This window comes from Theropithecus gelada, chromosome 19 (assembly GCF_003255815.1).
Source record: "Theropithecus gelada isolate Dixy chromosome 19, Tgel_1.0, whole genome shotgun sequence".
In the NCBI taxonomy this organism is placed as follows: Eukaryota; Metazoa; Chordata; class Mammalia; order Primates; family Cercopithecidae; genus Theropithecus; species Theropithecus gelada.
The window spans coordinates 17,329,526-17,353,444 of record NC_037687.1 but is presented as its reverse complement, the minus strand read 5'-3'; the positions used below and the strand labels follow the sequence as shown (position 1 = coordinate 17,353,444).

At 52.4% G+C, this 23,919-nt stretch overlaps 1 protein-coding gene across 5 annotated transcripts; it reads right to left on the bottom strand.

Moving 5' to 3' along the window:
- Positions 1–3,999: 3,999 nt before the first annotated feature.
- Positions 4,000–23,398, bottom strand: B3GNT3 (UDP-GlcNAc:betaGal beta-1,3-N-acetylglucosaminyltransferase 3). 5 transcript variants are annotated; one of them, XM_025368760.1, is made up of 3 exons: positions 23,023–23,114; positions 9,003–9,621; positions 4,000–5,478 (listed from the first exon to the last, which is right to left on the bottom strand). In XM_025368760.1, the coding sequence occupies exons 2-3, from the start codon at positions 9,570–9,572 to the stop codon at positions 4,927–4,929; spliced, it is 1,122 nt and encodes a 373-aa protein (XP_025224545.1). In that variant the 5' UTR covers positions 9,573–9,621; positions 23,023–23,114; the 3' UTR covers positions 4,000–4,926. The 5 variants fall into 5 exon arrangements, with proteins under 5 accessions (XP_025224545.1, XP_025224546.1, XP_025224547.1 ...); XM_025368761.1 differs by lacking the exon at positions 23,023–23,114 and adding an exon at positions 23,340–23,398 and having other exon boundaries at positions 4,006–5,478; XM_025368762.1 differs by having other exon boundaries at positions 4,006–5,478; positions 9,003–9,618; positions 23,023–23,088.
- Positions 23,399–23,919: the final 521 nt, after the last annotated feature.

The window sequence follows — 23,919 nt, the reverse complement described above, 5'->3', positions numbered from 1 at the left end:
GATCATCACAAAACACACTGGTCTTTTTTGTTTTTTTTCCAGACAGGGTCTCACTCTGTTGCCCAGGCTGGAGTGCAGTGGCACAATCATAGCTCACTGAAGCCTCCAACTCCTGGGCTCAAGTGATCCTCCCACCTCAGCCTCCAAGGTAGCTGGGATTACAGGCGCCCGCCACCACACCCGGCTAATTTTTGCATTTGTAGTAGAGACGGGGTTTCACCATGTTAGCCAGGCTGGTCTTGAACTCCTGAACTCAGGTGATCTGCCCACCTCGGCCTCCCAAAGTGTTGAGATTACAGGTGTGAGCCACTGCACCTGGCCCAGTCATTGGATTCAGGGTCCACCCTAATCCATGATAACCTCATCTCTGTCTACAAAGACTCTATTTCCAGGGACTGTCCCCTGAGGGCAATAGGGAGCCACAGAGGGTGTGTGAGCAGGGGGCAGAATGAGGTCAGATGTGCCTGTTAGAAAGACCTGCAGCCCCATCTCATCCAGGCCTGATTGTCCTGCTTGGATGATGTCTCAGCCTCCCAATTCCCTCCAGTCCCCACAGCAGCCATTTTTAACCATCTTTCTTTCTTTTTTGAGACGGAGTCTCCCTCTGTCTCCCAGACTGGAGTGCAGTGGTGCGATCTCCACTCACTGCAAGCACCGCCTCCTGGGTTCACGCCATTCTCCTGCCTCAGCCTCCCGAGTAGCTGGGACTACAGGTGCCCACCACCGCGCCTGGCTAATTTTTGTTTGTTTGTTTGTGTTTTTTGAGACAGAGTGTCGCTCTGTCGCCCAGGCTGGAGTGCAGTGGCCGGATCTCAGCTCACTACAAGCTCCGCCTCCTGGGTTCACGCCATTCTCCTGCCTCAGCATCCCGAATAGCTGGGACTACAGACGCCCGCCACCTGGCCTGACTAGAATTTTGTATTGTGTAGTAAAGACGGGGTTTCACCGTGTTAGCCAGGGTGGTCTCGATCTCCCGACCTCGTGATCCGCCCGTCTCGGCCTCCCAAAGTGCTGGGATTACAGGCGTGAGCCACTGCGCCCGGCCTTTTTTTTTTTTTTTGAGACTGAGCCTTGCTCTGTCACCCAGGCTGGAGTGCAGTGGCACGATCTTGGCTCACTGCAACCTCCGCCTCCCAGGTTCAAGTGATTCTTTTGCCTTGAGCCTCCTGAGTAGCTGGGACTACAAGCACACACCACCACGCGCGGCTATTTTTCCTACTTTTAGTAGAGACCAGGTTTCACCATGTTGGCCAGAATGGTGTCTATCCCTTGACCTCATGATCTACCCACCTTGGCCCCCTAAAGTGCTGGGATTACAGGTGTGAACCACCATGGCCGGCCTACTTATTTATTTTTTTGAGATCGAGTCTCACTCTGTTGCCCAAGCTGGAGTGCAGTGGCTCAATCTCAGCTCGCTGCAAACTCCGTCTCCTAGGTTCAAGCGATTCTCCTGCCTCAGCCTCTCAAGTAGCTGGGATCACAGGCATGAGCCACCACACCCTGCTAATTTTTGTATTTTTCGTCGAGATGGGGTTTCGCTATGTTGTCTAGGCTGGTTTTAAACTCCTGACTTCAGATGACCCGCCCACCTCAGCCTCCCAAACTGCTGGTATTACAGGCGTGAGCCACCATGCCCAGCCTCATTTTATTTTTGAAACAAGGTCTCCCTCCCACCCAGGCTGGAGTGCAGTGGCATAGTCCTGGCTCACTGCAACCTCGATCTCCCGGGCTCAAGTGATCCTCCTGCCTCAGCTTTCCGAGTAGCTGGGACCATGGGTGGGCACTACCACACCACTGGGTTAATTTTTTTCTGTAGAGACAGGGTCTTGCTATGTTGCCCAGGCTGGTCTCAAACTCCTGGGCTCAGGTGATCCTCCCACCTCGGCCTCCCAAAGCCCTGGAATTATAGGCATGAGTCACTGTGTTTGGCCCTATCACCCCATTTAAATTCTGTTCAGGCTGGTGTAGTGGCTCATGCCTGTAATCCCAACACTTTGGGAGGCCGAGGCAGGTGGATCCCTTGAGGCCAGGGGTTCGAGACCAGCTTGGACAACACGGTGAAACCCTGTCTGTACTACAAATACAAAAATTAGCCAGGCGTGGTGGTGCATGCTTGTAATCCCAGCAACTTGGGAGGCGGAGGCATGAGAATCGCTTGAACTCAGGAGGCGGAGGTTGCAGTGAGCTGAGATTGCACCGCTACACTCCAGCCGGGGCAACAGAACGAGAATCCGTTTAAAAAAAAAAAGAAAAATAGAATCTGTCTTTGGGGATATGAGCTGAAAGCAATAGGGAGCTATGAAGGGTATCTGAGCAGGGGGTGGGTGGGATGAGGTCAGATCTGCCTGACAGAAATTCCTGCAGCTTTTGCCTCACCCACATCCCATTTTATGTTTTTGTTTTCGTGTTGCTGTCCAGGTTGGAATACAGGGGCGCAATCATGGCTCACTGCAGCCTCCAACTCCTGGGCTCAAGCGATCCTCTCACCTCAGCCTCCCAAGTATAGCTGGGACTACAGGCATGTGAGCACCACCACGCCCGAGTAATTTTTTATTTTGTGCAGAGACAGGATCCGGAACTCCTGGGCTCAAGTGATCCTCCCACTTTGGTCTCCCAATGTGCTAGAATTACAGCCCTGAACCACAGCCCCATGCCCTGTTTTTACCAGTGTATATTTTCTACTGGAAAATGAGACTTTTAGGGATGCATATGGACTTGTCTGTTGAAACTTATAAATTTGCTTTAAAAAAAAAACTCCAAGTCTTCACAAAACTTTTTATTCCCTGAAGGGGTGGCCTACCCCTCCACACCTGTGGGTGTTTCTCATTAGGTGGAACGAGAGACTTGAGGAAAGAAATGAGACACAGAGACAAAGTATAGAGAAAGAAAAAGTGGGCCCAGGGGACCCACGCCGGCACCGGTCTCTGAGTTCCCTCAGTATTTATTGATCATTATCTTTACCATCTTAGAAAAAGGGAAGTGGCAGGATAATAGGATCATTGTAGGGAGAAGGTCAGCAGTAAGACACGTGAATGGCCGGGCGTGGTGGCTCACCCAGCACTTTGGGAGGCCGAGACGGGCGGATCACGAGGTCAGGAGATCGAGACCATCCTGGCTAACCCGGTGAAACCCCGTCTCTACTAAAAAATACAAAAAACTAGCCGGGCAAGGTGGCGGGCGCCTGTAGTCCCAGCTACTCGGGAGGCTGAGGCAGGAGAATGATGTAAAGCCGGGAGGCAGAGCTTGCAGTGAGCTGAGATCCGGCCACTGCACTCCAGCCTGGGCGACAGAGCCAGACTCCGTCTCAAAAAAAAAAAGACATGTGAATAAAGATCTCTGTGACATGAATAAGTTTAAGGAAAAATGCTGTGCCTTGATATGCATATGCAAATATCTCCATAAACCTTTTTAGTGCATAAAGAGCAACATTGCCTTTAAGGCAGTTTTCTCCTTTCTCAGTAAATAGAACATACAATCAGGTTTTACACCGAGATGTTCCACTGCCCAATGTCGGGCAGGAGACAGATGCTTTTCTCTATCTCAACTGCCAAGAGGCCTTCTTTCCTCTTATACTAGTCCTCCTCAGCACAGACCCTTCACGGGTGTCAGGCTGGGGGACGATTAGGTCTTTCCCTTTCCACGAGGCCAATTTCAGAACATTACATGGGGAGAAACCTTGGACAATACCTAGCTTTCCTAGGCAGAGGTCCCTGTGACCTTCCGCAGTGTATGTGTCCCTGGGTACTTGAGATTAACAGAATGGTGATGACTTTTCACAAGCATACTGCCTTCAGGCACTTGTTTAACAAAGCACACCCTGCACAGCCCAAAATCCGTTAAACCTTGAGTCACCACAGCACATGTCTCTTGCAAGGACAAGGTTGGGGGTAGGGTCACAGATTAACAGCATCTCAAATACAGAACAAGATGGAGTCTCTTATGTCTACTTCTTTCTATATAAACACAGTAACAGTCTGATCTCATTTTCTTTTCCTGACAATTCCCCAAGGATGCTCCATCGCAATGCCTGTGAAGCTTGAGTGGCAGACACTGAGGCCTGAAGCTGGGGGCTCCAGGGGGTCACTGGCTCACTCGGTCCCCTGTAATCTGTAAAACATACTGGGCAGAGGGGCCGCTGGAGGACCTGAATCTCTCCATTCTCCAGGCAGTAGTGGGGCATGTGCCTGTTGGCCTTGGGCCCATTAAAGATCCTTCCAGCCCCAGTGCTTTTCTCTGAATTCTTGGGGAACACAGGGATGGGGGCTCCCCATGGGGACCCCAGAAACTCTGAGCTCCCAAAACCTTCAAAGGACACTTGCCTCCCTCCTCTGCCCACACCTCCACCATTACAGCATTTGATCCCACAAGTAAGCAGGGGGTGGTCCTATTTCAGCACCTCTCTGGTATCCCCCAAACTTCTGAGTTGTCTGAGACCCAGGAAAGGGTTAAGATCAGGACCCATCTCTCCTAGGCTGAAAGATATTTCTCACGTCAGGTCTATGTGGACACAGGAGTTTCTGGCTGGCCTGGAACTGTACATGGAGCTTATCTACCATTAAACCACTGCAGGTACACTGCTTAGCATCCCATCTGTGAGTAGGTCAGAGCAGGGAAGTAGGACTCTGACTCAAACGGGATGGATGCATCCACAGTTGGAACCCTAGCAGAGGCAATTCTGCCATTAGCTGCCATAAAAAGAAGACGGATATTTTCTGGAGTCCCTCCAGCCATCCAGAGAGGATGCCGGAACAGTACCAGGTGGGTTTTGAAGGATGTATAGGAGTTCACCAGCCAGAATATTCACTCATCAAACCTTCCCTGGCAGTCACCTATGCTCAGACCACAAAGGTCTCAGCTTCCTGGGAGGAAAGTGTCACCCCTTCCTATGGAAATAGGAGCCCAGAGGCTGGGGACCCTGATGCTGACTCAGTAGATCCGTGTCTGTTTGCTGCAGGTGAGGTTGGGCTGGTTCAGTGCATCCCACATGAGCAGCATCTCATAAGGCAGGAAGCGGTGCACCAGCAGCAGGTCTCGGTAGAAGCAGGGGTCAAAGGAGGACAGGTGTTGCGATGGGGCACGCACACCAGCCGTGCGGATGCCACTGTGGGAGGTAGGCTTCAGTCCCTCGAGCTCCAGACACATACCCAGGAAGACATCATCAATAGGGAAGAGGTCCAAGACAAGAGCAGCACGGCGCATGGCAGCGGCAGTGAAGCGGGACAGCAGGAAGCCACCACCCGCACAGTAGGGTGGGTACCGCTCGTTGTGAGTCACCACCCTCGGCACATAGTACTTGCTCCACAAAGCCCGGATGGGGCCCACGTTTTGGATCAGTTGCCCCACGAAGAGGTGGCGGCCAGGGTCATGGTCCTGCAGGTAGGAGACCATGTTGTCTGTGTGTGCAAAGACGTCATCATCCCCGTTGAGCACGAAGCTGGCGTTGGCGCACCTCGTCTCCTGCCACTGTAAGAACAGCACCTGCAGGCAGGGTGGGCAGGGCATGCTTGCTTGAGGGCTGGAGAAATTGGCCTTGGGTCTCTGTTGGCCACTCCAGCCCAGTGAGCCCAGGAAAGAGAGTGTCCACAATCCGGCCTGGGTTTGAAGCCCTGCCCTGTGGGGTTACTTGGGAAACCCTCTCTGTGCCTTAGTTTCCAACTCTCTAAACAGGCCTTATCATGTGCCTCTAGGAGTGTTGGAGAATCCATGGAGACCATGCTCCATGAAGCACCAAGAAATGCTGGAAAATTGTTACATTTACATTTATTGCTATTCCTTCCAACTCTGCCTGGCCAAGCCCTGTTGTTAAATCATCATTTGTGTGAATTTTGTTTGTTTGTTTCTGAGACAGGGTCTTGCTCTATTGCCCAGGCTAGAGTGTAGTGGTACGATCATAGTTCATTGCAGCCTTGAATTCCTGGGCTCAAGTGATCCTCCCACCTCAGCCTCCCAAGTAGCTGGGACTACAGACACATGCCGCTACTCCTGGCTAATTAAAAAATTTATATTTTTTTAGAGATGGGATCTTGTTATGCTGCCCAGGCTGGTCTTAAACTCCAGGCCTCAGAGGATCCTCCCACCTCAGCCTCCCAAAGTGCTGAGATTACAAGCATGAGCCACCACCCCTGTGTAAATTAATTTATTATTATTATTATTTTTTAGATGGAGTTTTCGCTCTTGTTGCCCAGGCTGGAGTGCAGTGGTACAATCTCAGCTCACCGCAACCTCCACCCTCTGGGTTCAAGCAATTTTCCTGCCTCAGCCTCCCAAGCAGCTGGGATTACAGGCATGCACCACCACGCCCGGCCAAATTTTTGTATTTAGTAGAGATGGGGTTTCACCATGTTGGTCAGGCTGGTCTTGAACTCCTGACCTCAGGTGATCCACCTGCCTTGGCCTCCCAAAGTGCTGGGATTATAGGCGTGAGCCACGGTGCCCTGCCTGTGTGATTGTTAACACTCACCTCTCCCAGCAAACACTGGGCTTCCCTACTTGGGTCTGTGTCTCTCTCTTTCTATTCATGCCATCTCCCTCAGCACCCAGCATAGTGCCAGTGCTTCACAGGTGCTAGGTTCATATTTGTCAAGTTGACGTTTATCACAGACTTTTGCAGGTTGTTTTTTTGAGACAGTCTCACTCTGTCAACCAGGCTGGAGTGCCGTGGCAGGATCTTGGCTCACTGCAAACTCCACCTCCAGGGTTCAAGCAATCCTCCTGCCTCAGCCTCCCAAGAAGCTGGTTTCGAACTCCTGGCCTCAAGTGATCTGCCCACCTCGGCCTCCCAAAGTGCTGGGATTATAGGCGTGAGCCACTGTGCCCGGCCACTTTTGTGTTTTCAGAACACAGCACGTTGAGAGGCCGTGGCCCCTACCCACCTCAGCCTCAGTTTCCCCTATGGTAACCTACATGGGCTGGGTATCTGCTTGTTGCTGGGTGCTGTGCTTAGTGCTTACCTACCTTGAATCCTGAATTCACCGTTAGGAGGCAGAAGTGGTCCTCAATCTTATTTACAGACGAGGGAACAGAGGCTCTCCAGAGAAAACGGCAGTAAGGTCACCAGAGGCCTTGAACCCAGGCTACCAGAGGCCTTGAACCCAGGCCTGCCTGTACCTCCTACGAGCAGGATCCTGCAGAGTTCCCTGTTCCTCCTTGAAAATGTTGTCTCAGGCCGGGCGCGGTGGCTCAAGCCTGTAATCCGAGCACTTTGGGAGGCCGAGACGGGCGGATCACAAGGTCAGGAGATCGAGACCATCCTGGCTAACCCGGTGAAACCCCGTCTCTACTAAAAAATACAAAAAACTAGCCGGGCGAGGTGGCGGGCGCCTGTAGTCCCAGCTACTCTGGAGGCTGAGGCAGGAGAATGGCGTGAACCCGGGAGGCAGAGCTTGCAGTGAGCTGAGATCCGGCCACTGCACTCCAGCCTGGGCGACAGAGCGAAACTCCGTCTCAAAAAAAAAAAAAAAAAAAAAAAAGAAAATGTTGTCTCTACTTGTCTTGCTCTACTCAAGGACCTAGGAGGGGTCCTTGGAGTCCCTCCATTTCCTCATCTGCAGATGGGCGGGATTTTCTCACCTCTCCTGGGTTCTTTTATTAAAAAAGAGATGAGGCTGTGTGCGGTGGTTCATGCCTGTAATCCCAGCACTTTGGGAGGCCAATGCAGTGTGGATGAACTTAGGTCAGGAGTTTCAGACCAGCCTGGTCAACACAGTGAAACCCCGTCTCTGCTAAAAAGTACAAAAAAATTAGCTGGACATAGTGGCATGCACCTGTAATCCCAGCTACTCAGGAGGCTGAGGCAGGAGAATCACTTGAACCTGGGAGGTGGAGGTTGCAGTGAGCCGAGATCGCACCACTGCACTCCAGCCTGGGTGACAGAGCCAGACTCCATCTCAGGAAAAAAAAAAAAAAAATTAATTAATTAATTTAAAAACATAAAAATTAATTAATTAAAATTAAAAAAAAAAAAAAGACGAAGTCTTGCTATGTAGCTCAGGCTGGCCTGAAACTCTTGGGCTCAAGCAATCCTCCCTCCTCAGCCTCCGACAGTGCTGGGATTACAGGCATGAGCCACCACGCCCAGCTACCGCTCATGATTCTTGTCCATCAAAAAGGTCTCGACTGAGCACCTGTTGTGCACCTGAATCTATTCTAGGCATTAGGGACACAGCAGTGAGTGAAACAGACACAGCCCCCAGCCTCACTGGGAGACAGAACCAGAACAAATAAACAAGAACATGTTGGCTGGGCGCAGTGGCTTACACCTGTAATCCCAGCACTTTGGGAGGCTGAGGTGGGAAGATCGCCTGAGGTCAGGAGTTCGAGATTACCCTGGCCAACATGGTGAACCCCGGTCTCTACTAAAAATACAAAAATTAGCTGGGCGTGGTGGCGAGTGCCTGTAATCCCAGCTACTTGGGAGGCTGAGGCAGGAGGATTGTTTGAAACCAGGAGGCGGAGGTTGCAGTGCGCCCAGATCACACCACTGCACTCCAGCCTGGGCAACAGAGCAAGACTCCATTAAAAAAACAAATAAATAAACATAAAAATAAACAAGGAGATGTGTCTCTGTCATTGCCAGGATAAGCTGGACATTCAGCACTGGTCTGGGTGCCTTATAAATGCTGTCTCCTGTAAACCTCACAGCAGCCCTCAGAGGTGGGTGGGACTCATTCACATCCCATTTTCCAGGTGAGAAAACTGAGGCACAGAGAGGTGAATGAACTCCTCCAAGGTCGAACAACAAGTAAGAGGCAGAGCTTGGATTCGAACCCGCATCATCAGGCTTGAGCTCTGTGCTAGTAACCTAGCTCCTCTACCCTTCCCCCCAGCCTCCCTGGGAAGAAGACAATTTGGGGTCACCACGAGGCTAGTGAGGACAGCGGAGGGGCAGAATGGGCTGTGATGGACTGATGAGGGCTTCTGGTCCCCTGGGTCCCTCAGGAGTGGGTGGCAATTTGGACAAGAAGGATAGGTGGCCCTGATCAGGTGACCCCAACCCAGCGCACCTGCTTGAGCGTGAGGTTGAAGAAGGAGTCGTGGAAGTCCCACTGCAGGATGTCTCTGTGAGTCTGTGCCTCCAGCTGCAGGAGCCGGTTGACCTTGCGGGCCTGGTGTGGGTTGGAGGCTGTGCCCACCAGGAAGAGGAGGCGCAGCTGCAAACCCCGCACCTTGCGCTCGCGGCCCCACGTGCGCCGCAGCACCTGGCGGCGCTCATAGTTGGTGGGGGAGGACTTGATCACCAGCAGCAGGAAAACCGGCTGCGCGCACTTAGAAGGGGGCACGTCCTGCAGCAGGGGGAAGTCGCGGCAGTGTTTGTACAGCAGGAAGTCCTGAACATTCTTCGGCTGCTTGGCGAAGTCCGAGTGGTTGGCCATAGAGGTGTTGGCCTGGCACGGGGCCCGGGCTGGGTGGGTGGGTGGAGTGGGCCAGGCCAGGGCCTCGGGGGTCGCCGGTGGCTGCTCCTGGACCTTGAGGGTGGGTGGTGACAGTTGCAGACTGAAGAGGAGGAGGAGAGTAAAAGCGACGATGGCCAGAATGAGGGTGGCATTGGGCCGCAGGTGCCGGAGATACCTCATCCTGGCCAGCCAGGGTCTGGGGTCAGCCTGAGGAGCCCCCGGGCGGCTTCTGTGGAAAACAAAACTCACTGAACACTCACCTTGAGCAAAGTGCTTTTCCTGTGACCCCCAACACCTGGTTGTACCTGTACAGTTGCTCAGGTTGGCAAAATATTGAAATTCACCCCCCACTTAACTCCTCCACCCCTTACAAGATCCACTTCAAGGCATTCCAACCCCTGTTGGCTCTGACGGGTGCCCTGGCCCTCCCTGCTGGGAATTAATTTTTTTTTTTTTTTTTTTTTTTTTGAGACAGCATCTCTCTCTCGTTCTGTTGCCCAGGCTGGAGTGCAGTGTCTTAATTTCAGCTTACTGCAGACTCCACCTCATGGGTTCAAGCGATCCTCCTGCCCCAGCCTCCTGGGTAGCTGGGATTACAGGTGTGCGCCACCGTGCCTGGTTAATTTTTTTGTATTTTTAGTAGAGATGGGGTGTCACCATGTTGGCCAGGCTGGTCTTGAACTCCTGGCCTCAAGTGATCCACCTGCCTTGGCCACCCGAAGAGCTGCGATGACAGGCATGAGCCACTGTACCCTGCCTTTCCATGTGAAGTCTTAGTTTTCTTATTAGGACATGGGGGTGCTGAGATTCCCTGCTCCAGTGCACACACACACACATACAATGGGGCCACTGCTCCCTGACTGCAAAAGGGCTTGGCACATATTAGCTGTGTGGTGACCGCCTCAGTGACTGTCAGTCCACCACCCTGGCTACCTTAATTCCCCAGCTATTCCTCACTTACAGAGAGGGACATTGAGGCTCAGCATGGAGCAGTATCAGAACCCAGGACTTTTTTTTTTTTTTTTTTTGAGACAGAGTCTCGCTCAGTCGCCCAGGCTGGAGTGCAGTAGCACAATCTCGGCTCACTGCAAGCTCCGCCTCCCAGGTTCACACCATTCTCCTGCCTCAGCCTCCCAAGTAGCTGGGACTACAGGCGCCCGCTGCCACGCCTGGCTAAGTTTTTGCATTTTTAGTAGAGATGGGGTTTCACCGTGTTAGCCAGGATGGTCTCGATCTCCTGACCTCATGATCCACCCGCCTCGGTCTCCCAAAGTGCTGGGATTACAGGCGTGAGCCACCGCACCCGGCCAGGACTTTTTTTTTTTTTTTTTTTGAGATGGAGTTGCCCAGGCTGGAGTACAGTGGCGCAATCTCGGCTCACTGCAACCTCTGCCTCCTGGTTCGAGTGATTCTCCTGCCTCGTCCTCCAGAGTAGCTGGGACCACAGGCACGTGCCACCACACCCGGTTAATTTTTTAGAGATGAAGTTTCACCATGTTGGCCAAGATGGTCTCGATATCCTGATCTCATGATCTGCCCACCTTAGCCTTCCAAAGTGCTGGGATTACAGGCATGAGCCACCATGCCTGGCCAGAACCCAGAACTTTGACAGGTACAGTATGCCCACCTCACATGTCCCTCAACTCAGGGTCACTGGGAGACTCCCTTCCCGGACCTCAGGGCCTCCCAGAATCTATCACAAGGGACTGCGTCATGGATGGCACCAAACATCCCTCAAAGAGAACCTGGCCAACTCTCAGCCACGTGGGGCACAGACAGGTGAATATCTGTGAATATGCATGAGTCCAATCCTGTTAACTGTCACAGTGACTCAGCAGCCCTAGAGTGTTAACTGAGCACCTACTGTACGCTAGATGCTGGGGAGGCAGCCATGACCAAGCCAGCCGTGCCCTCACTATAACAAGTAGAACACCTTAGGCACATGGTGAAACCCCGTCTGTACAAAAAACACAAAAATTAGTCTGGGCGCAGTGGCTCACACCCAGAATCCCAGCACTTTAGGAAGCCAAGGCAGGTGGATTACTTGAGGTCAGGAGTTCGAGACCAGCCTGGCCAACATGGGGAAACTCACTCTCTACAAAAAAAACCAAAAACAAAAACAAAAATTAGCCAGGTGTGGTGGGCGCCTGTAGTCCCAAGTACTCAGGAGGCTGAGGCAGGAAAATCACTTGAACCCAGGAGGTGGAGGCTGCAGTGAGCTATGATCACGCCATTCCACTCCAGCCTGGATGACAGAGCAAGACTCTGTCTCAAAACAAAACAAAACAAAACAAAACAAAAAATTAGCAGGCTGTGGTAGCATGCGCTTGAGGTCTCAGTTACTTGGGAGGCTGAGGTGGGAGGATTACCTGAGCCCAGGACTTCATGGCTGCAGTGAGCTATGATCACACCACTGCACTCCAGCCTGGGCAACAGAGCAAGACATTGTCTCAAAAAAAAAAAATTGTAAATGATATGAACAATTAGTGACAGCCATATTAATTGCTACTGAGGCAGGTCCACAGGGGACCTGAGCAACGTAGGATCACGGAGGTCCTAAAGGATGATGGGAATTCCCTTGGGCAGACTGTGGGGAAGGGCATTCCAGACAGAGTGGAGCACATGCAAAGGCATTGAGATGGAGATAAATTTAGGGTGTTGGTGGCAGAGCAAGGAGGCTGATGTGGTTGGGACAGGGGGAGAGAAAGGAGGTGATGATGGAATTATGGGACTCTGCTGGGGCACCAGAATAGAATGGGCAGGCCAGGAAGAATGTCTTGTTTCCTGTGAGAAGCAATGGGGAGCCATGGAGGGTCTGTGAGCAGGGGAGGGATCAGATTGACTTATGCCTTTAAGAAGTCCCTTGTGGGCCAGGCAAGGTGGCTCAGGCCTATAATCCCAGCACTCTGGGAGGCTGAAGTGGGAGGATTGCTTGAGTTTAGTTCGAGACCAGCCCTGGGTAACATGGTGAAACCCCGTCTCTACCCAAAATACAAAAGTTAGCCAGCGTGGTGATGCATGCTTGTAGTCCCAGCTATTCAGGAGGTTCAGGTGGGAGGATGGCCTGATCCCAGGAGTTTGAGGCTGCAGTGAGCTATAATCACACCATTCCAGCCTGGGCAGCGGAGAGAGACTGTCATTTAAAAAAAAAAAAAAAAAAAAAAAAAAAGGTTCCCTGTGGTCACTAAGGGATTAGGAATATTTCAATCCGGGTAGGGCAACAAAGGGAGACCCTGTCTCTGCTAAAAGTAAAAATGAAACAAAATTAGCTGAGTGTGGTGGTGTACACCTGTAGTCCCAGCTACTCGGGAGGCTGAGGTGGGGGGAGATTGGGTAACATCTAGGTGGAAGAGTTTGGTGGTCTAGACAGAGGCTGGCTGCTGAGGTATAGGAGAGTAGGCAGGTTTAGAAAATAAGGTGAAGGGCAGGCGCATTGGCTCACAGCTGTCATCCCAGCACTTTGGGAGGCCAAGGTGGGTGGATCATCTGAGGTCAGGAGTTCAAGACCAGTCTGGCCAACATGGCGAAACCCCTGTCTCTACTAAATACAAAAAATTAGATACAAAAATTAGCAGGGCATGGTGGCTCATGACTGTAATTCCAGCTACTCCGGAGGCTGAGGCAGGAGAATCACTTGAACCCAGGAGGCGGAGGTTGCAGTGAGCTAAGATCACACCACTGCACTCCAGCCTAGGTGACAGAGCAAGACTATGTCTCCAAAAAAAAAAAAAAAAAAGAAAAAAAAAAAGGTTGGGGGCAGTGGCTCACACGTGTAATCTCAGCACTTTGGGTGGCCAAGGTGGGTAGATCACTTGAGCTCAGGAGTTAGAGATCAGCCTGACCAACACAGCAAAACCCAGTCTCTACTAAAAATACAAAAATTATCCGGGTGTGGTGGTGGGTGTCTGTAATCCCAGCTACTCAGGAGGCTGAGACAGTAGAATCACTTGAATCTGGGAGGTGGAGGTTGCAGTGAGCCAAGATCGCGCCATTGTACTCCAGCCTGGGCAATAGAACAAGACTCTATCTCAAAAAAAAAAAAAAAAAAAAAAAAGAGAGAGAGAGAGAAAATAAGATGAAGAAACTCATCAATGTTTTGATTACAGCCCAGATGTTAGGGGGGGGGAAAAAGAAGGACCAGAAGGAACAGAATGTGAGGAACATCTGGGCAGTGGGAGACTCAGTCTGGTATCCAGGTGAGAGCTATTGGCACACGACGGCCTATAAGCCAGGAAGGCTCAACAGGTATTGATTATGTGTGCTGTGTTTTAAGAGATGGGGTCTCACTATGTTGTCCAGGCTGGTCTTGAATTCCTGGCCTCAAACAGTCCTCTTGTCTTGGCTTCCCAAAGTGCTGGGATTATAGACATGAGCCACCTTGCCAGCTAATTAAAAATTTTTCTTTTTTTTTTTTTTTTTTTTTTTAGCGATAGGATCTCACTTGCTCTGTTGCCCAGGCTGGAGTGCAGTGGTGATATAGCTCACTGCAGCCTCCAGCTCCTGGGCTCAAGTGATCCTCCTGCCTTATCCTCCCAAGTAGCTGGGACCACAGGCACCAGTCACCACCCCTGGTGCCAACAGGTGATTGATGGAGGAGCACATCAGATGTTCCCTGCAGGTAACAGTGCCTCTCCTGCACTCCTGTTCAAGGTGGGTGAAGAAACTTCACCCCAAGCCAGGCGTGGTGCCACCAGCGTCCAGCAGTGACGTCCAGGCTGACTCTTGGGGACCCTCGCCTGGCCGCCCGCTGCCAGACCAGTCGGTCCTGCCTGGAGCTGTTTGCCCTTCACGTGCCAGTGTGATTTTGTCATTCTCCACAACACACTTCCTCAAATGCACACAGAAAAGCCACTTATTTCCTCTGCCAAGACCCAGAAGCCTCCGCCTGGGGTGTGGCTGCAGGATGTGGGTCCTCTCTGCTGCCATCTTTCCCGCACAATCTCTGCCCTCACTCATCTGCTCCAGCTGTACCAGCCCCTTAAACTTGGCCCGGCGCGGTGGCTCACGTCTGTAATCCTGGCACTTTGGGAGGTTGAGGAGGGCAGATCACCTGAGGTCAGGAGTTTGAGACCAGCCTGCCCAACATGGTGAAATCCTGTCTCTACTAAAAATACAAAAATTAGCCAGGCGTGGTGGCACGCATCTGTAATCCCAGCTACTCAGAAGGCTGAGGCAGGAGAATCACTTGAATCCAGGAGGTGGAGGTTGCAGTGAGTTGAGATCGTGCCACTGTACTCCAGCCTGGGCAACATAGCCAGACTCTGTCTCAAAAAAAAAAAAAATTCTTTAACACCCAGGCTCAGGCCGGATGCAGTAGCTCATGCCTATAATCCTCGCACTTTGGGAGGCTGAGGCAGGAGGATTGCTTGAGCCCAAGAGTTCAAGACCAGCCTGAGCAACAAAGGGAGACTCTGTATGTGCTAAAAAGAAAAAAAAAGAAAAAAAAAGAAAAAGAAAAAAATTAGCTGAGTGTAGTGGTGTATGCCTGTAGTCCCAGCTACTCAGGAGGCTGAGGTGGGAGGATCACTTGAGCCCTGGAAGTGAAGGCTGCAGGGAGCTGTGACTGCACCCCCAGCCTGGCGAGAAAGCGAGACCCTGTATCAAAAGAAACAAAAACCATCCAAGCTCAGCCCTGTCTGAGGGCCCTTGCACCAGTCACTGCCTCCACCTAAGACCTCCTTCCTTCCAGCTCTTTCCCCAGTCTTCATATTTAGGCTTCTCCTGAAATGTCACCTCTGAGAGGCTTCAACCTCCCAGCTAAAACATCTAGCCCCAGCACTGCTGATGTCTGTAGCATTCACCACCATCAGACACGGGAAATCTCTTTGCTTCTCTCAGCCAGCCTGAAGCCCCAGGGCTGCACATCTTATCTCCTGCAACTGTGCTCCCACGGGATGCTATCTAGTTTGTTGCAGAAGGCAAAAAATATGATAGCCATCACCTCCTATCTCACTGCAACCTCGCCCCCACTCCACGAGGCAGCAGCCACAGTCCCCTGCCGCACAGGTTCTGCCTCAGAAGACAAACAGATTTATCGCTTGGGAGACCAGTAAGCCTTGGTCACCCATGATTCAGTCAAGATAAATCACCTGTAATCCCAGTGCTTTAGGAGGCCGAGGCCGAGGCAGGAGGATCACTTGAGCTTAGGTTCTCAAGACCAGCGTGGGTAACATAGTGAGACCCTGTCTCTACAATTTTTTTTCTTTTTTTGGAGACAGAGTCTTGCTAGGTCACCCAGGCTGGAGTGCAATGGCATGATCTCGACTCACTACAACCTCTGCCTCAGCCTCCCGAATAGCCGGGACTACAGGCATGTGCCACCACGCATCGTTAATTTTGGTATTTTTAGTAGAGACGGGGTTTTACCATGTTGGGCAGGCTGGTCTCGAACTCCTGACCTCAAGTGATCTGCCCACCTCGGCCTCCCAAAGTGCTGGGATTACAGGCGTGAGCCACCATGCCCGGCCTAAAAAAAAGTTTTTGAATTAGCCTGGTGTGGTGGTGGTGAGTGCTTGTAGTCCCAGCTACTCAGGAGGCTGAGGTGGGAGGATCACTTGAGCCCAAGAGTTCAAGACCCGCCTGGGCAACATGGTAAAACCCCATCTCTACTAAAAATTTAAAAATTAGCCAGGTGCGGTGGTGGCGTGCACCTGTAGTCCCAGCTACTTGGGAAGCTGAGGCAGGAGAATCGCTTGAGCCCAGGAGTTCGAGGCTGCAGTGAGCTATGATAGCACCACTGCATTCCAGCCTGGGCAACAGAGCAAGACCCTGTCTCAAAACAAACAAAAAAAAACCCAGCTGGGTGTGGTGGCTCACACCTGTAATCCCAGCAGTTTGGGAGGCTGAGATGGAAGGATTACCTGAGCCCAAGAGTTTGGGCAACATGACAAAACCCCATCTCTACAAAAAATACAAAAATTAGCCAGGCATGGTGGTGTGCACCTGTAGTCCCAGCTACTTAGGAGGCTGAGGTAGGAGGATGGTTTGAGCCCGGGAGGTCAAGCTGCAGTGAGCCATGATCTCGCCACAGTACTCCAGCCTGAGGAACAGAGCAAGACCCTGTCTTTAAAAAAAAAAAAAATACGGCCGGGCGCGGTGGCTCAAGCCTGTAATCCCAGCACTTTGGGAGGCCGAGATGGGCGGATCACGAGGTCAGGAGATCGAGACCATCCTGGCGAACACCGTGAAACCCCATCTCTACTAAAAAATACAAAAAACTAGCCGGGCGAGGTGGCAGGCGCCTGTAGTCCCAGCTACTCGGGAGGCTGAGGCAGGAGAATGGCGTAAACCCGGGAGGCGGAGCTTGCAGTGAGCTGAGATCCGGCCACTGCACTCCAGCCCGGGCTACAGAGCGAGACTCGGTCTCAAAAAAAAAAAAAAAGTGCTATGTGTTAGTAAAGTACTGAATATTAACAATCTATTAACTACAGAGGAGGTGCCTAGTATTTGTAACATACAAAATAGTTGCAAAGCAACAATTAAAAGTTGTAAGTTGTGTCCAAATATACGTTCTGAATTTTTTTTAAAGTTGCAACTCACATACACGATACATTAATATTAATAGTATCATGAGGAATATATATATATTTTCAGACAGAGCCTCTGTCGCCCAGGCTGGAGTGCAGTGGCATGATCTCGACTCACTGCAACCTCCGCCTCCTGGGTTCAAGTGATTCTCCTGCCTCAGCCTCCTAAGTAGCAGGGATTACAGGCATGTACCATCACACCCGGCTAATTTTTGTATTTTCAGTAGAGACGGAGTTTCGCCATGTTGACTGGGCTGGTCTCGAACTCCTGATCTCAGGTGATCCACCCACCTTGGCCTCCCAAAGTGCTGGGATTATAGGCGTGAGCTACTGCACCCAGCCTAATAGTATCATGAGGAATATTAACAAGCCATAAATAGTCTTTAGATACCACATATTCATGGTCACTGAATATTCATGCTTCAATGCACAGATGATACTAAGTATTAATGACTCATTGAAAATTAACGACCACTAAATATGCAGAAGGGTTGTCTGCCCAGCAGAATCGTGGGCATTGGCGGCTGCACCCTGGCCCCATGTCCTCTGCTACTCTCAGGGAGCAGTCAAGGCTGGGCTCTTGCCCCGGGTGCATGTGGCTCCAGGCACCTCTGTCGTTCTCAGCCCTGTTTTTTTTTTTTTTTTTTTTTTTTTTGAGACGGAGTCTCGCTCTGTCGCCCAGGCTGGAGTGCAGTGGCCGGATCTCAGCTCACTGCAAGCTCCGCCTCCCGGGTTCACGCCATTCTCCGGCCTCAGCCTCCCGAGTAGCTGGGACTACAGGCGCCCGCCACCTCGCCCGGCTAGTTTTTTGTATTTCTTAATAGAGACGGGGTTTCACCGTGTTAGCCAGGATGGTCTCGATCTCCTGACCTCGTGATCCGCCCGTCTCGGCCTCCCAAAGTGCTGGGATTACAGGCTTGAGCCACCGCGCCCGGCCGCCCTGTTTTTTTTTTTGTTTTATTCTGGAGACAGTCTTGCTCGCTCTGTTCCTCAGGCTGAAGTGCAGTGGTACGATCTTAGCTCACTGCAACTTCCGCCTCCTGGTTTCAAGTGATTCTCCTGCCTCAGCCTCCCAAGTAGCTGAGATTACAAGTGTGCACCATCACACCCGGCTAATTTTTGTATGTTTAGTAGAGACAGTGTTTCATCATGCCAAGCTGGTCTCAAACTCCTGACTTCAAGTGATCTGCCCGCCTCGGCCTCCCAAAGTGCTGGTATTACAGGCATGAGCCATTGCGCCCGGTCTCAACCCTGTTCTTGTCACTGTCTCTAAGAGATGTGGGGCATGTGAAAGTCATCAAGGACCCTGCTGGTACTACCCGGGACTAGATCTGCCCCCCTCACTCCCAGAACTGTTTGGAGACCACGGATGACGGGGAGTGGCACAGGGGGGCGGGGAATGTCCTGCCTGACACTGTCTCAGAGGTATCCATAGCATTAAGGTAATTCTCCCTGTGTAACTCCCACTTTCCGGATGAGGAAACTGAGGCCCAGTTAGGGCTACTTCTGGATGCCTCTTCAGCTACTCCCAGGCCCGGATATTCCTAACTGGCCCAGTCGCTGGCTCTCGGTCTCCGCCTTGCCTGCAGCTGGGAGGACTGGTCTGTGAGCTGATGCCTTTGAAGCAGCCATGGGGACCCCCGACAGCCCTTGAGGAAGGACCTTCTGACCCAGCTACTGACCATCCATGGGACGTGGGCCGAGTAGGTGGGGCCACCCAGACCTTAGCATCCTCCTCTGCAAAGCTGGGATGGTCAGCTGGGTGTGGTGGCTCATACCTGTAATCCCAGCACTTTGACAGGCAGAGGCAGGCAAATCATGAGGTCAGGAGTTTGAGACCAGCCTGGCCAACATGGTGAAACCCCATTTCTACTAAAAATACAAAATATTAGCTAGGTGTAATGGTGGGCACCTGTAATCCCAGCTACTCAGGAGCCTGAGGCAGGAGAATCACTTGAACCCAGGAGGCGGAGGTTACAGTGAGCCGAGATTGCACCACTGCATTCCAGCCCGGGTGACAGAGTGAGACTCCGTCTCAAAAAAAAAAAAGCTGGGATGGTGGCAGAGCCACCAACTGACAATCAGCATTGTTGTGAGTGCTGTTTCTCCAATTCTCACCAATCCTAAATTGGGATTTGGATGGAGGTGTGGAACATTCTGAGGCTGCCAAAAGGCAAGGCAAGGAGTGGAGGGTGAGAGAAGCTTCTGGAAGAATCCTGTTTGAATACATAAGGACTTGAGTCCTGGGAAAGGCTAGAGGGTCAAGTGGCAGATCCAAGCAGTGGCCTTTTCTCCAAGTGGCACATATGTGAAGCACCAACGAGTTTTTTTTTTTTTTTTTTTCGAGACAGGGTCTGGCTCTGTCACCCAGGCTGGAGTGGTGCAGTGGCACGATCATAGCTCACTACAGCCTCCAACTCCAGGGCTCAACTGATCCTCCTGCCTAAGCCTCCTAAGTAGCTGGGACCACAGGCGTGCATCACCACCACTGGCTAATTTCATTTTTGTAGAGATGGGTCTAGCTATGTTGCCCAGGCTGGTCTCCAGCTCCTGGGCTCAAGTGATCCTCCCACCTTGGCCTCCCAAAGTGCTGGGATTACAGGTGTGAGCCACCACACCCAGTCACGATTTTTTTTTTTTTTTTGAGACAGAGTCTCTGTCGCCCAGGCTGGAGTGCAGTGGTGCTATCTTGGCTCACTGTAACCTCTGCCTCCAGGGTTCAAGAGATTCTCCTGTCTCAGCCTCCAGAGTAGCTGGGATTACAGGTGTGCATTACCATGCCCAGCTAATTTTTGTATTTTTGGTAGAGATGGGGTTTCACCACGTCGCCCAGGCTGGTCTCAAACTCCTGACCTCAGGTGATCCGCCCGCCTTGGTCTCCCAAAGTGCTGGGAATACAGGTGTGAGCCACTGCGCCCAGCCACAGTGAGATTTAATAGCAACTGCCACCACCCTTATCACTCACATAGTTGTGACTGTTACTGCTCTGAGCAAGTGCTGAGCACCTAGTGTGTGCCACATCTGGGTCTAGGTTCCGAGGACACAGCCAAGATGATGGAGAGAAACACTCGTGTGCACAGGATGCTGATATACTAACAGGGGACAGAGAAGTGGCAAACAGGACAATTTTCCAGAGGAGTGCAACCTCTGGGGGTGAAGAAACTCCAGGGTGGAAGTTGGGGACGCTTCCAGGAGAAGGTGTGAGCCCCTGGCCTGTGGAGGAACCTGAGGAGTCTCACCGAGCCTTCCAGAGGGGAGCCTAGGGTCCAGGTGGGCGATCTGTGCAGAGGGTGCACCTCTGTCCAAGATCACACAGCCGACTGACGCCAGGGCGGGTTGGTGGGATTTGAACCCTGACCTGAGGGTGGTTTCTCACCTGTTCTTACCAGTTTGGGTTTCCCAATAATGATGGGCTGGTCGCTTTTTACAAGGAGCAGGAGTTGCTTTTGCAAACAGAAGGGAAAGAAAAGAAGAAGAAATAGCCCAGTAAATTCTTTAGGTTCACAATGGCCGGACCCTGCTTTAGTGAAACCATGTGTGCTAGTGAGTTCTATCAATATACACTCAATAGTCACACCGAAGAACGCCTGGATGTGGAAAAAGGGGTGGGGCGGGGCAGGATAACAGATGACACACGCACTTTAGACCTTGGTGTCCTGGGTTTCTAGATCCCGAGGCTCTGTCATGGATGACTCATTGTACGTCACCCATGCCAGCCCTACCCCATTGTAGGAACTGCCTGGGGCACTTGTGTGAGACTGGAAAGGAGCCGAATAAACCCCAGACCTGGCCCAGTGGAGTCTCAAAGGACATCTCTGGGATCACTCCATAGATGGGGAAACTGAGGCTGGGAAGCCAGGCCCTGCATTGCAGTTCAACCTCAGGCCCTTCCCACAATCCAGGAGTGATGGGGGAACTGAGGTATCATGGGCCCCTCCTCTGGGGACTTTCTGGACCCCCATGCCCTCAGGCCGATCAGGGCTCTTCTCCAAGCCTTGTGCTTAGAGCCCAGAAATATTCATGATATTATTCCTGTCGTGCAAAGATACATGTTATAAATGAGAACATAATGAGCTGCATAATCAGGACTAGAATCAATACGCCAGGTCCCGTGTGCAGCCTGGCCACCATCTGTCCATCTAAACTCCATATCTGTGCTGAGAAGTAGGGCTGTATTTGTCCCATGCTTATGGATAGGAAAATTGAGGCACAGAGAAGTCTAGAAATCCATCTAAGAAAGGTTGGGTGGGAGCCCAGTTCCTGTCTTTAACTCCCAGCTGATGAGACTTCCTTTAGTTTGCCATGTTGTTAGTGAGCTCACCATCACGAGGAGCAATCAAGCAAGACAGATTCCCACCAGGAAAAGGGTCCACAATAGGCATCCTTCCTGGCTCATGGGGTTGGGGGAGTGAGCAAATTCCTGCCTTGCTGTGGGCCTCAGAGGCTGGTGGCAGGAGGAAATGTCACTCAGTGAGCCCTTACTTGCTCCCCCTGGGCCGACCTGGCTTGTCTGGATTCCCGGAACTCTGGCCTGGAACACAGAGGCACCAAGGCCCTCTTTTGGTTCCCCCACACCCAGAGCACCTGCCAGGAACTGCCACACCCTAGGGGTGAGGGTCAGGGAAGGTGTCCAGGCTGGGCTGGGCAAACAGCCAACTGATAACCTAGGCCAGGTGGGGGCCCAGCTGCCTGACCTGGCCACACCTAATTCCTCCTGACTCCAGGCCCTGATACCAGCCCTGCCTGGTGTCACCTTGAGAACAGGGCAGTGGGAGGAAGTGATGGCCCCCAGGGCTGGCCCCAGACCTAGACAGCCAGGTGGCTGCCCCTGGGTCCTGAATCCCAGATCTGGACTGCAGGAGGCTCCGGCCCAAGTTGAGGGGGGACCTCAGTTTCCTCTTGAGAAGTGTCCATTTTAAAAAAATCAAGGCTAGGCATGGTGGCTCATGCCTGAAATCCCAGCACTTTGGGATGCCAAGGCAAGAGGACTGCTTGGGTCCAGGAGTTTGAGACCAGCCTGGACAACATAGTGAAACCCTGTCTCCACACACACAAAAATTTTAAAATTAGCTGTGTGTGGTGTGCACCTGTGGTCCCAGCTTCTTGGGAGGCTGAGGTGGGAGGATCACTTGAGCCCAGGAGGTTGAGGCTGCAGTGAGCTATGATCGAGCCACTGCTCTCCAGCCTGGGTGACAAAGGGAGACCCCTCAACCTCTACAAATAAAACAAACAAACAAACAAAGTTTAAATCTGACCCAGAGGAAAAGGTAGTCAGGATCCTTGGAACAGGAATGAATCTGAACAGTGGCTACAGACATAATTATTATTAACATAATTATGATGACAGCTGACTGTCCCTGGGCACCCACTGAGTGGCCACAGCTCTTATCCACTCAACTCATCGTCGCCAAGGTCCCATGCTATGAGACCCCCCCCTTGACACACAGGGAAACTGAGGCTCAGAGACCTAACGCCACTCACGCAAGGGCCCCAGTGGCCAGCAGTACACCTCATCACAAAAACTTTGACTGAACGCTTCGGGCATCCTCATCCCAGCTGAGTCACTGTTCCGCCTCACGGAGGGGAAACTGAGGCCGGTTCAGAGAACAAGAGCAGTGTGTCCATGCCACACAGCCAGAGCCCCTGGAATGCCGCCCAGCACCTGGCAGGGCCTGCAGCACCGGAGCCGCAGGGAGAGACTGGGGGTCACCTGCAGTTCCTAAACCCAACCGGGTACCCCAGTGCTGGCTTGCCCAGCTACTCCCAAGGGGCCAACAATCTCAACAACGCAGGCAACAGTAATAGTAACAGCCAAAGCTGACTGCGCAGCATCTGCCTCGGGGGTATGATCTCACCCAATCTGGGAGGGGGGCCGGGGTCCCGGGTCGCCAGCCGTGGGAGAGGCTTCCTCCCCGACCTAGGTCCGAGCTGGCCTTGGGAACGCCGGAGACAATTACGGATGGGTGTGGGAACATTCAGGAGCCCCGAGTCTCAGGGTATACGCAGTGGAGACCGGCAGGGGCTTTTCCAGAGCCCCAACTTCCCCAACCCCAAATCCCCACCACTGGGGTCCGCCAGATCCTCCGGGGGCTGCCGACACTCACCCCCAGACAACAGTCACGCCTCTGCCCCTCTACCTGCTCCTCTCCGCTCGCCAGCCGAAGAGTTTTCACCTGAGCCAGAGCTCCCGCCCCTCCCCCGATTCCTCCCTCCCACCGGACTTCACGCCTTCCCGCCTCCCTCCGCCTTCGCCTCCTGCCAGGCCCCCTCTTCCAGCTGAGCTGAGTTTCCTGGTGGCCCAGGCGAGTACCCCGCCGGCTCCTCCCTCCCCGGCCACGCCCCTTCCCCTCCCCGGGCCCGGCCCCCACCTCTGCCGTTCCCCTCTTACCACCCTCGCCCCTCTCGGGGCGCACGACCCCACCCTGGGTCTGGTCCGCTGCTAGGGAATCTGGAGAATGAGCTCCCCGTGGCTGGAGATGAACAAGCAACGCCTTGCGGGTTCCTGGCACAGAGCCCTGTCAGCGATGGCCCAGGTGTGTTCGGTGAAGAAATGATTGGATAAGGCCGTGGGGGAGGGAGGGAGGCAGGCTCTCTGCAGGGGGTTCAAAGATTCCTGAACCCCCTCCAAAAAAAAAAAAAAGATTCCTGAACCCAGGGCGGGGCGCGGTGGCTTACTCCTGTGCTTTGGGAGACTGAGGGGGGCGGATCGCCTGAACCCAGGAGTTTGAGACCAGCCTGGGCAACATAGTGAGATTCCATCTCTATATTTTAAATAATTCCAGGACCCAAAAACCTACGATGTGCCCCCAGACATCCCTGGCATTTGGAAAGGTTCTGGAAGTCGAAAATCAGACAGATTTGTAGTCTTTTCTTTTTTTCTTTTTTTTTTTTTTTTTTTTTTTTTTTTTTTTGAGACAGAGTCTCGCTCTGTCGCCCAGGCTGGAGTGCAGTGGCGCGATCTCGGCTCACTGCAAGCTCCACCTCCCGGGTTCACGCCATTC

What these genes read in the sequence shown, in the direction of transcription:
- B3GNT3 (XM_025368761.1), bottom strand. Translation starts at nt 9,572, where the DNA reads ATGAGGTATCTCCGGCACCTGCGGCCCAATGCCACCCTCATTCTGGCC. An exon ending in TCAACCTCACGCTCAAGCAG is followed by an intron (nt 5,479 to 9,002) that starts GTGCGCTGGGTT and finishes CCCTGCCTGCAG; the next exon opens with GTGCTGTTCTTACAGTGGCA.